Source organism: Macrobrachium rosenbergii, chromosome 56 (genome assembly GCF_040412425.1).
Source record: "Macrobrachium rosenbergii isolate ZJJX-2024 chromosome 56, ASM4041242v1, whole genome shotgun sequence".
NCBI classification, from domain to species: domain Eukaryota; kingdom Metazoa; phylum Arthropoda; class Malacostraca; order Decapoda; family Palaemonidae; genus Macrobrachium; species Macrobrachium rosenbergii.
In genome coordinates, this window is record NC_089796.1 from 58,735,730 (window position 1) to 58,748,862 (window position 13,133).

Sequence of the window (13,133 nt, forward strand, 5' to 3'; positions counted from 1 at the left end):
TGCTAATAAATGATTATTTACAAAGTTCAAACACTAAATATGACCTAATCATGCTCCCAAATTATTAAGCTAACTTTTAAATGAAATTAAAGTTACTGTAATTTCATTTAAAAGTTAACTTAATACATTACCCTTAAAAAAGAAATAAATGGATGACAAAAGTTGGGAGTTGGAAGAGAAATTCTGTCTCTCACCTTCTGACTGATCTATTTTTAGAAGTCTTCTCAACCTCTTTTTAATAAATGGATGACAAAAGTTGGGAGTTGGAAGAGAAATTCTGTCTCTCGCCTTCTGACCGATCTATTTTTAGAAGTCTTCTCAACCTCTTTTTAATAACTTCTTTATTCTACGTCTCTTTCTCTTTGTTCTGAAATGCTTTTTCATGAACAAACAGTGTTTTTTATTTAGACTAATACAACTCTTAGTTATTTGCCACACTAGCGCATTTACACTTTGTAGACAGTGCAGGTAAAATTAGATTAATTTAAACTACCTACTGTACAGGTAAAGACGTACAGAGAAATAATAAGTAGTAGAAATGTGTGAGCGCTAACTACAAACAAGAGAGAGAGATAAGGGTTGTCCTTACTGAATTGAGTGAAATTATTTATCAATTATTAAAGAGACAGGGGTAATAAGACTAGAGAGAGAGAGAGATTTTCCTTACTTGAAATATCAAGTTATATTATTTATGAATTATTACAGAGACAGAAATAATAACATGAGAGAGAGAGAGAGAGAGAGAGAGAGAGAGAGAGAGAGAGAGAGAGAGAAGTTATTCGTACGTTAGATATCAAAAGATGGAAATTCATTATTTATGAAGGAAAATTAAAGGAGAGAGTACCAGAAATCCTTTGACATGCTGGAGAAATGATTGATATATTTGACAGCTTTTCCCTTGCCCCTCTCTTCAAAGGTTTCACGAAAGATTGGGAAATGATATTTGTTTGTTTAAAATATCACATAATTTACTATAGAAATGTATAAATTTTGTAATTACAGTTATATTATTATTATTATTATTAATATTATTATATCTTAATATTATTAATATATGAAAATTAGTACATATTATTAGGTAAATCATTTATTTATCAACAAAACAAACATATACATGTAACCATAAAAATTCTCTCATCTCTTACTAAGATGAGAGAATTTTTATGGTTACATGTATATATGTTTATTTTTGTTGATAAATAAATGATTTACCTAATAATACGTACTAATTTTCAAATAATAATAATAATAATAATAATAAAATTGTGATATTTTAAACAAATATTTCCCGATTTTTCATGAAACCTTTGAAGAGAGGGGCAGGGCAAAGCTGTCAAACATGTCAATCGTTGCCTCCGGTGTGTCAAAAGATTTCTGGTACTATCTCTCTTTCTCTCTCTCTCTCTCATGTTATTCTCTCTGTCTCTGTAATAATTCATAAATAATTTAACTTTACTTTTCAAGGGCAATATATCTCTCTCTCTCTCATGTTATTCTCTCTGTCTCCGTAATAACTGATAAATAATTCACTCTCCTAAGTAAGGACAACCATTATCTGTCTCACATTTTCTCTCTCCCGTCTCTCGAGGATTCGCAAATGTTGCGTGTCTGTGAAAAAATCGCATATGACAGGTTCCAATGAAAAGTTTGCATGTCTGTGAATTCATGCAACTGGAATCGTGTCAGATCAAGGTATTACTGTACAGTATATTATTATTATTATTATTATTATTATTATTATTATTATTTCAAGGAAGCAGACCCTCTTTCAAACAGATCTTGTTGAAAAGGATGGCTGTATTTTGCAAATTTATCTTATACAGGATCTTTTATATTTTCCTTATAATTTGCTTTTCAGGCTCAGCAATGTTGGTCAGCAACTGGCCATTCATATTGGAAAAGGACAACGTGGAATGAGGGAAATATTTTTATTGAATATTCAATCAGAAATCCGTGGATTCCTTCATGGTCTCGTTCGGTGGTCTGGATTCTGGTTCTTCTCCTAGTTCAGGTGGTGGTACCGTCGACACGTTTTGACAGCTTGATGGTCATCCTTGGGACGTGGTCGACAAAGATCTGGAGAAACAAGGCACTCAGGTCGGTATTTATAGGGGGTCTTGATCAGTGCCGAATTATTATTGGCTGCCCGGGGTGGGTCGTCTCAGGCGGAGCCTGCTCTCCTGTGTTGATGTTCAAGGCTTGTCTTGCGTGTGAGCGTCATTGTAGTGCTGGGGATGAATGGGAGAATTTTGATTCTCAGATGCAGAATTTTGATTTGCTCGCTTGCTATGGGGGCTGCTTGGTGGCTGTGGGGCGGAAACAGGTTTCCTGTGTAATGTTGAGGGTTGGTTTCTCCTTCCAAATGTGCGGTGCTTCCAGGAGGCGCAGGCAGCGGTGGTGAGTAGTCTGGTCAATTATTTCCATATTTAGGATCATGTCTTTTCTCGTAATTCTCTGGTTGTGGGGAGTCCTGGCGTAGTTAAAGATGGTTCTTTCTTGGGTATGGCAGGAAATCCTCTTGGAGAAACGCATGGTGGTCATACCGATTTATGAGCTGAATCATCCTCGGATGGGGCATGAGTACTGGTAGACCACGTTGGTTTTCTTCAAGGGGTCCTGCTGAGGGGCGGCTGGATTGTTATGCATCACCAGGGTGCTTGTCTTTTTACTTTTGTAGTAAATAACTAGATGAATATTCTTATTGGGGTCAGCGGAGCAGACATTATCCTCGATAATCGTCTTCCCGCCGACAAAGGAAGATCTTAAGAAAAACCTGACTAAACAAACGCCCTCATCGCAGTGAGCTGGACACCCATCCGCACATACGGCACAACGACACGTATCATCTCCACCCTGGGCCGCAGATACCACTGGCCCTTCGTCGTCGCGGATGTTAAGTTCCCACTGCTGGGTACAGATTTCCTAGGACACCACGGACTTCTTGTTGACGCCGGGAAGGAAAATGACTACTGACACAAGAATTCAAGCCACTCCCGCCAGCTCGCCAAAGGACTGGGGATGCCCGCCATCTGCTCCACAGCCTCCAGCAGCTACATGTCCCTCCTACACAAGTTTCCAGACGTGTTTAAACCGGAGCTAAGGCAGTCACCGGGGCCTTCAGCAAAGCACAGCATATTCCATCACATCACCACGACAGGCCCACCAACTCATAAAGTTCCGCGCCTGACCCACAAAAGCTACAAGAAGACGCCAAATGGGCCTTCGCAGAGATGGAACGAATGGGCATCTGCAAAAAAAGTATCAAGCCCGTGGGCATCACCCCTCCACATGGTAAGGAAGGCAGATGGCTCGTGGAGGCTGTGCGGAGATTACCGCCACCTAAACATAGTCACAACACCAGACCACTACCCCCTCCCAAACATGCAGGACCTGACGAGCGCACTCCATGGGGCAAAGATCTTCTCCAAAATGGACCTGCTCAAATCATATTTCCAAGTCCCTGTACACCCTGATGACGTCCCAAAGACCGCAATAATAACACCCTTCGGGACCTATACATCCTTCTATTAAACCTTCAGTCTCAGAAACGCAGGTGCCACATTCCAGCGACTGATGGACACCATTTTGGGGGACTTGCCCTTCTGCGTCTTCTACGTCGATGACATCCTGAGCTTCTCCAGGTCACCTGAGGAACACCTTTGACATGTCCGGGCAGTCCTAAAATGTCTACAGGAGAGTGGTCTAGTGGTGAGGTTTGACAAGTGCATCTTCGGGGAGGAAAGAATAGATTTCCTCAGGCATGGAATCTCACCTGCAGGAGTACGTCCCACAGCATCTAAGGTGAAGGCCATAGAGAAGTTCCCAGAACCCCAAAACATCAAGGCCCAGCAGGAGTTTCTGGGGATGATAAATTACTACAGATGGTTCATCCCCAACATCGCCTGAATCATGTACCCACTAACATCAGTCCTGAAGGGAAAGCCAAAGGCGCTGACCTGAGAAGCTCCGCAGCAGGAGGCATTCAGCGAAACGAAGGGAGCCCTCACCAGTGCCACAACTCTGACACCCCACAACCCCGCAGCTGCCCTCAGGTCAACAACGGACACCAGCAACATCGCCTGCGATGCAGCACTGGAGCAGGTGGTGAACGGCGCCCCTCAGCCCGTGGCCTTCTTCAGCCGCAAGTTCTCACCAGCCGAAACCCACTACAGCACCTTCGACAGGGAACTGCTGGCTATCTACCAGGTCGTAAGGCACTTCAAGTACCTGCTGGAGGGCACTGAATTCACCATCCTGACGGACCACAAACCCCTGGTACACGCCTTCGCAAAGCAGGGAAATGCATGGTCGGCAAGACGGCAGTGGCACCTAACTGCCATCTCAGAATTCAGCTGCACCATCAAATATGTCCCTGGGAGAAAAAACCCAGTAGCCGACGCCCTGTCGAGAGTAGAAATAAACTCCCTCCAGCTCAGCATCGGCTACGAAGACCTGGCGAAGGAGCAGGCAGAGGACCCTGAGATAGCAGACTACAGAACGTCACTGACGGCACTGAAGCGGAAAGACGTGCCCTTAGGAAACTCCAGAACAATGCTCCTCTGTGACACCAGCACAGCAGCCCTCACCCCCTTGTGCCAGCTTCAAGGAGAAAGCAGGCGTTAGACGTGATACACGCTCTCTCCCATCCTTCAGGGCGCACAACAGCGTGCCTTATGACCAACAAGTTTGTCTGGCACAGTATCAACAAGGACATACATCGTTGGGCGAGGAACTGCATAGCATGCCAGACAAGCAAAACATCTCGCCACATGGAATCAGGGACTGGCGAATTTCCCCAACCACGTAGGCACTTCGGCCATATCCATGTCGACGTCGCCGGCCCCCTACCACAGTCCGGAGGAGCAAGATACCTCCTGACGATTATAGACCGCTCCACCCATTGGCCTGAAGTAACCCCCAAGAAGGAGGCATCCACAACGTCGTGTGCAGAGGCCCTTCTCTCCAGCTGGATCAGCAGCTTCGGAATGCCCGATAGCATCACCACGGACAGGGGCCCTGGCTTCCTCTCAGAACTGGGTCTCCCTGGCACATCTGATTGGCACGAAGTTGCACAGCACAGCGGCATACAACCCCGCAGCAAACGGCATGATCGAGAGAGCCCATCGCTCTCTTAAGGCAGCTCTCATGGCACGCTGCACCAATGAGAACTGGAATACACAGCTCCCCTGGGTCCTCTTGGGTCTTTGCACCGCACCTAAAGCAGATGGCGATGCCTCCCCGGCCGAAAAAAGTCTACGGGGAAACATTGGTTGTGCCCAGAGAATTCTTCCCGCCATCACCTGGGGCCGCAGATACGCCCCTCCCAAGGTTGAGTGAACTCTCTTGGAAGTTCGCTCCCTGCCATAGGACCTTCACTGACAGGACCAGCAGATACAACCCACCAGCCTTAGACTCCTGTGCCTACGTCTTCGTCAGAGTGGACGCTAGTTGGCTGTCCTTAACCAGGCCCTACAGGGGGCCCCACAGAGTCATCAGGCAGGAGCCTAAAGCATTCCTGCTGGACATCCATGGGCGTGAGGACTGGGTAATGATCGACAGGCTAAAACCAGCGTTCCTGTTGGACAACGAAATCAGCGAGGAAACAGGCAGGTGACCCAGAGTTCCCCCTCAGCAACACTCAGCAGGAACAGCTGCCCCCACACCGAAAAGAGGTCCAGGACGGGCCAGGAAACAGCCCACGTCAGAACCAGAGGTCGCGCCCGCAGTTCTCGAGAAGTAGAGGCCCACTCCAGTTGCTGCAGCGCCTCCGCGATTGATGTGTCATCCAATAATTTCTCGCATAATTATTGTTTTGGGGGGGGGGAGTATTGTAAGGGCGTCAAACCACCTCTCCGTTCCTTGTGTTTTTGCTCTACATTTGTACATTAATCATGTCGTATTTGTCACTTGTTATTGTTTCAGATTCTTTATGTATCTCATTATATGTATCATTCTACGGCCTATTCACCGATATAATATCTGCCTTGTACATGGTCTGTAATGCTCTGTATATGTCATTTTATGTCTTTCAACAAACACAATTCTGTATGGACGCAGCAGGGGGCCGCAGGTCGCCCACTACCCTTCCGTCTGCTTTCCGCATTATAAGTACCTGTCGTGAACAATAAAGAATCAGTCTCACTTCTGACCTTTCTTGAACCTCACACCAGCTATTGTCAAGTCCAAGGTTTGTTAATATACAGTATATGCACTTCTGATCATTGTGCGATTGAGATGGACTTATATGTCAATTAGTATACGGTATTCCTATTGCCTCCATTGGAAAAATGGTCTGGCTGAAATCTAGAGCCAATTGGGATAGCATTATTGAAGCTTGTCAGGTATACTAATATTTCAGATGCTACATTAGATCCTCATCCCAAGAAAAAGTTAAATGAAATGCTGATGGTTATTCTAATAAGGTACAATGGTTCCTTGGCATACGAATGATTTGTTAGCATATAATTGATATACAAAGCTCATCCCAAGAAAAAGTTAAATGAAATGCTGATGGTTATTCTAATAAGGTACAATGGTTCCTTGGCATACGAATGATTTGTTAGCATATAATTGATATACAAAGTAAAATTTTTGAAAAATTTTGTTTCATGTACGAGCTAAAAATTCGATGTATGAGCTGTTTGGTGGAAAATGGCGTCTGTGGCTGGGATTGAGGGAGGAGAGATGGGATCCCCTTGAGGAAACCGAAATGATCACAGTAGGCAAAGGGTGATAACAAAATCAATTTTATTCACATTTTGCAAGGGTAATCAAAGGAATCAATAGTGTGTGTGTGTGTGTTTGTCCGTGTATGTTACAGAGAGAGAGAGAGAGTAATCAGCATCTGGCAAATGTGAAAACAATCCCTCAGCATGTGTGATTGTCGACGTGTTTTTTACACTTGGATCTTGAGTGCAAGAAGATTAATTATGCCACAACACATCAACTTACTGTTGGCAAACAGCAGACTTTAAAATTATAATCCCATAAACATGAGGATTTTGCAAACAAATAAGTAACGAATGCAAGTACGAAAAGGAAAGAGGATCAAATAACTTTTCACAAGGAAGTTGATCAAACAAACAATCCAAGGCACGCAGAAGCTAAAAGCGGCGCCAGTGTGTTTCATAATGTGGGGCTGAGTTACTTTTACAGTGCTAAAAAATTGTAAAAAGCAATTGTCACTCGATAGGTATTTTACTGTATCAAAAAGAAGTTATTCGGGCGAATCAAGTGTAAGTGAAACGGGCGAAATTTAGTGATTTACTGTAACAAAAATTAGTGAATCGGGCGAATCAAGTATAAGTGAAACGGGCGAAATTTAGTGAAAGAGAAAAATCATCCAAGCCCGGCCCCAGCTGGGAAGTCAGTGTGAAGAGGACCACCGTCTCCCACCCAAAAACCCACCACCATCCCCTCTCTCCTCTCTACCGTCTCACGAAGCACAGTCCCGAACACTTGATCAAGTAAGACTCTTGATTTTTTATTGTTGCAATTGATTGTTTTTAAATTGTATCATTGTTAAATTTATTGTGAAATTCCTTTCTTTTATTTTCTTGACGTGAATTATTACTGGTTTTACGTACATACAGCAATGTTTTTACTGTCTCGTCTTCTCTCCTCAACAGTATAAACGTTCCCTCCGTCTATCATAAGTAAGTTGTGCGTCACCACTGAAACATGATTTTGTACATCTTTTATGTTAAATTTTATTGTGAAATGCTTTATTCTTTTATTTATTTTGTTGAATATGGTTATCATTAAGCTTAAAATAATTGTATCAAAGTGTACAAAGGGTGGATATAGGGGAGATTCTTGAGTGTGGGACGAATAATTGAATTTCAATTATTCCTTATGGGAATATTCAGATCTATATACAAACATTTCGACATACAAATTGGAATTTGGAACGAATTAAATTCGTATACCGAGGAGCCACTGCGTGTCCATAGAGAGGTCATCAAACTCAGGACAAATGACCAGCCATGATTTGATGACACATGTAGACGAGCTTATCATGACAAACAGACCAAATTCAACACATGTAGACGGAATCATTCAAATGAAAATTGCACCATTTTTGTCGAGTCTCACCCTACTGTGAATAGAACTTCCATGCAGTCGAGAGAAATTACAATAATTCCTTGAAGAGGAAACCTGAAGGAATTACTCAGCCTCATCTGTGGTGGACCAAATTGGCACAATCTATTTTTGGGTCAGACTCGCCTTCCATTCCACCACTACTAACAGATAATGATAGATTAGTTACTGGCCCTAGGGAAAAGGCTGAAATGCTTTATTGAGCTTTTGAAGCTACACGATCAGCTGAGGATGTCCCTCTCCCTGATACTTGTCATCCTGAACCTATTCTTACAAAATTTGCATTTTGCTCAAGGATGTTAAGAAAATTCTGGATAATCTTATAATCTTGATAGCTTGGGTGGAGAGGATCCTGATGATTTCTTTCCTTTGTTTTATAAAAAAAAGTTTCTAGTGTGTTGTCTCCCGAGATTAGTAGATTCTATAGATTTTTATGTCAACGTAGTATCTTTGCGGATGAGCGCAAGCTTAGTAATGCAGTGCCTGTCCCAAAGAGTGGCCTATATGCAGGCTGCAATAACCTGGCCAATTTCTGTTCTCCCCGTGCTCTTCAAAATCGCTGAAAAACTTATTTTTAAGCCACTGTATAAATATGTGGAATCTAAAGGAGTGTTAGCTTCTAGTGATTATGCATATAGGAAGCAGTTAGGTACCTGCAATGCTCTTTTAGACTTGACATGCCATTTATAAGAGAAACTTGATAAGGGTTTTGAGTGCAGAGTAATTCAACTAAATTTTAGTGCTGCTTTTGATTCAGTGAATCACAAGGCACTTATTTATAAACTTCAGAATCTTGGAGTGGATGAATATGTTTTAGGATTATTTCAAGATTGTCTTACATATAGGCAGCAGCCAGCTGTGTTGATGGGATCTTTAGTGAACCAAGATCTATTGTGTCCGGAGTTCCACTGGACAGCGTTCTTGGTCCACTGTTATTTTTACTGTGTACAAATGATAAGGTTGTTGGCTTGAAAAACGAGATTGTTCATTATGCCAATAATGCAACACTTCTTAGGGTAGTAAAGTTTCCACTTATGAGAAATGAAGCTGCCCTCAGCCTCAATCGGAATATTGATTGGATTAGTGAATGGTGTAGTTGGTGAGGTATGAGGCTGAACTCCAGTAAAACAAAAACACCAGTGATTAGCAGATTTCCCACCTCATCTTCCCCTTGAGGTGGATGGGACTTTGCCGAATGAATATGAAGCTTTAGCAATTCTAGGTGTAACTCTGGACTTACATCTTATTTTTGAGAAACATCCAGTGAAATTTTTCGGCAAATGCTGCCTGAAAAAGTTATAAATAATATAAATAAATATATATATATATATATATATATATATATATATATATATATATATATATATATACATATACATATATATATACATATATATATATATATATATATATATATATATATATATATATATATATATATATATATATATATATATATATATATATATATATATATATATATATATATATATATTATATATATTATATATATATATATATATATTTATATATATATATATATATATATATATATATATATATATATATTTATATATATATATATATATATATATATATATATATATATATATATATATATATATATATATATATATATATATATATATATATAAGGCCTTACAAATAATATCTAACGATGATAAAATCAATACGACCTGTTTTAGGTTATTTGTACTTCCTTTACTAGAACACTGTTCTCCAGTGTGGATGTGTATTTCTGCCAGAGATTTATCTCTTTTAGGCAAAGTGGTTCATGGTGATAGGTTTCTGTTTCCAAATATTAGTAGTTATGACTTGGACCATCGACAGATGGTCTCTTGTTTGCCACTTTTTCATAAGTTGTATTTTTACAGAGGTCTTTCACATTCACAATTGATCCCTGATCCCCTTTTCCTGCCGAGAGCAACCAGATTCGCTGAACAGCAGCACCAATAAGCAGGAAATGTGCCTAGCTGCGAACTTCTCTGTTCCAGAGGTCCTTTATTCCTCACACCATTGGACTGTGGAACAGCCTCCCAGAGGATGTGCGATAGGAACTTCAGAAGTTCAACGAACATGCAATGCATTACTACCCTAACACAATTCAACTTGTATTTTAATATTTTACTTAATTTTTACTTATTTATTAATTTGTTAATTTCCCTATTTTTTCTAATAACTGATCTCCTCTTACTGTATTTCCCCATTACCTTCTGTTATTTCTTTCGAATGAACACCATGTTCTTTGGAGGCCTAAACTTTTAGTCAATTGCCCATGTGGGCTTGTTCCGTATGAACAGGGTTAATCATCTTAAGACTTTAGTTTATGACTTCCACAGCTCCTTTCCAGTTGTGTATTACCTTACTATCACAGCAATAACTGACATTTAAAGAAGCGATTTGAATTCTCAGCATTTGGTTCACTGTATGAAAAACAGCATATGATTTACATGCAAGTCATAATGCACAGAACTATGCTTTATATGCAAGTCACAATGCACAGATATCAAGAAACACATTTTGTTTATACAGTACAGTATTGTCTCTAATTACAGCATATTAACTCTGACTATACACTAGCATCAAAAGTGCTCATTGAGACAGTAGAGGAAATGATACCTTTAACAATACATATTTCAAACAAGTAGTGAATAAGAATTTACAGCGAGACTGCTTACCGACACAAATTGCAGCACGCAGGTACTGAGCAGAAGAACAATCTCAGTAAACAAAACAAGACTCCACAACCGATAAGGCTGGGTCCTATGAGTTGCAGTTCGGGAGATTTGAAGCCATGTTCCCCTATTCCAACGAAGGTGATGATCAATCCTGTAAAGAAAATTGTCACATTATCCACTATTATGAAAGACCATTTGTTTTACTTCTTGTTCGTTATTAAGAACTTTTTGCTCTTGGCAGAATAGCCCTTGCTGCCTGTTTAAGTCAAAATATCCTGCTCAAAGGAAACACCTGAATTCCCCCCCCCCCCGCCACATTTAATGGAAAACTCAAAATATCCAGTTCAGTTTACAAATTTAATGAGCAAAACTTTTCTCCATTAAGGTTTAAAGAAATCACTGAAATAAATAAAATGCTTTAAAATTATTTTTCCTTACTTTCTTCAGCTTTAAAATTATTTTTCTTCAATATCTTCATCCTGGGTAATTTCAGGGCTCTTCGAATACTTTTAAACGCTACTCCCAACTCCTGAAGTTCAACCTTCAAAGGATTTCACTATTACAGGGAAAAGAGCATTTACTAAAATAATCACAAACCAATCCCGGTTTTAGCAATTACGAAATTCTCTCCCTCTCTTACAAACTGTATAGTTTTTTAGACGATGATGAAATAAGAAGTGTATATTCTTTGAAGACCATAATTGGCTAGCAATAAGAAAATGCCCATAGATGCTTTCTTTTCTGATAGTGGTGATAAAAAATATTTCTGTACTTTGGCGTGATTTTCGTCAAAGAAAAGCGTACCTACAGGCATTCATACATGAATAAAATTACTATATGAAGCCACATTTTTTATATAACACATCATCCCTATGTGATTTCTGTCTGGAAAAATCAACAGAAAAGCAAGAAAACTGTACAACACCAAATCTTTGGTATGGTGTGTATGAAATTATTTTATTATGTTCGTTATGTGTACAGAATCATTTATAATGGCAGAAAAAGATTAAGAAAAGTATATATTCCCCCTACTGAGAATAATAAACAAGTGAAAATAATATGGAAAACTTGTGTCACAATCGAAATGCTGCAAACTTTCGAACAATGAGACAGGTTATTTCTTTCTGCTAGCCAGATCATAGAAAGAAAAAATAATTACCTAAAGTGACGAGACCAAAGCCGACGTACAAAACGATGTTAACAACACCCGTCTGGCGGTAGCGTCCATCCGGGTTCTTTCCAAGGGGGGCATCCGCACCGGAGTCTGCAATCTGTTGGAACAAAGACACTATTAATCACGGTCAAACAGAACACATCCTCTGACGGGTTTCTACCGAGATATTCCAAGTGTTGTTGTAGGCATGGTATCATCCGCAACTACATTTTATAAACTAATGCCTTGAAAATGATTGCTTATAGAGGGTTTGTTTACCGTTGAATTCTGGCTGCCTTCAGATTATTGCACTGACTACAGCTACGACAGTCAGCAAAAGCATTAAAAACAAGATTATTTTTTTTTTCATTACACCTGTGCATTCTGTGGAAGGGAAGAGTAATTTCTGTGGCTTCGGAAGAGTCCGGGTCCCTCGCTGGCTGCAGATACGATGTTTTACTAATTATTGTAAAGTTATCAAAAATAGGGAAATTGTGTTGAAATTAATGGCTATGCTTGAGAGAGCTGTTTGATATTGAACTTGATGGCTACATGCCGGTATGTAAAAAGTTTTAAGGAATACCTTTACGCATTGAACGATTAACTTTGTTGGACTTGAATACGATACATTTTACTGGGAAAAAACTATAAGGGATGGTTAGCCTGACAAACATCTTGTGAACAAATACAAAACGTACTTTATCATAACCGAGTCTTTGAATTCAGGGATGGTAAAGCTGAAACTTGGCTCTCTAGAAAAAAAATGAAGTCTGAATAATTATATATTTAAGAACAGGTGACGAAATTAACAGCTTAGATAACGAGTTGGTAAGAAAGACAAAAGAAAGGAGCCAACCGTTTAAGGCTGAAACACAACACAGTGTTAGGCTTGACATTACTATAATCCCCTTGGTATCTGCTATTATCTATTGAACATCTCTTGATTTTGCGAACAATTATCTTTCTTTCGCTATGAAAAATGTCCTTTTTATATGCTGACGCGTACCATCTCACTTCATTTTCCATTACATCTCGTTTCAGTGTCATCATCAAAACCAAAGCCCTTTGTTCCCGAAAAAAACAGCAGATATTATACAAAGTGAGATAAATTAAGACATGATTATGACGAGTAGATGTGTTGCATTTGCAGCTTGGTTAGGTTGTAATTCTCGCACCTAATT

The 13,133-nt window shown here is 40.0% G+C and overlaps 1 protein-coding gene across 12 annotated transcripts in view; it reads right to left on the bottom strand.

Annotated features, from left to right (window-relative positions):
• The window catches only part of LOC136836438 (uncharacterized), a 527,535-nt gene that overhangs the window by 9,831 nt on the left and 504,571 nt on the right, over positions 1–13,133 (bottom strand). For all 12 annotated transcript variants that reach the window (XM_067100681.1, XM_067100688.1, XM_067100680.1 and 9 more), the window contains 2 exons: positions 11,959–12,070; positions 10,800–10,950 (listed from right to left, as the gene is read on the bottom strand). In XM_067100681.1, coding sequence (XP_066956782.1) covers positions 10,800–10,950; positions 11,959–12,070 — 263 coding nt within the window. The remainder of the gene's footprint in view (positions 1–10,799; positions 10,951–11,958; positions 12,071–13,133) is intronic.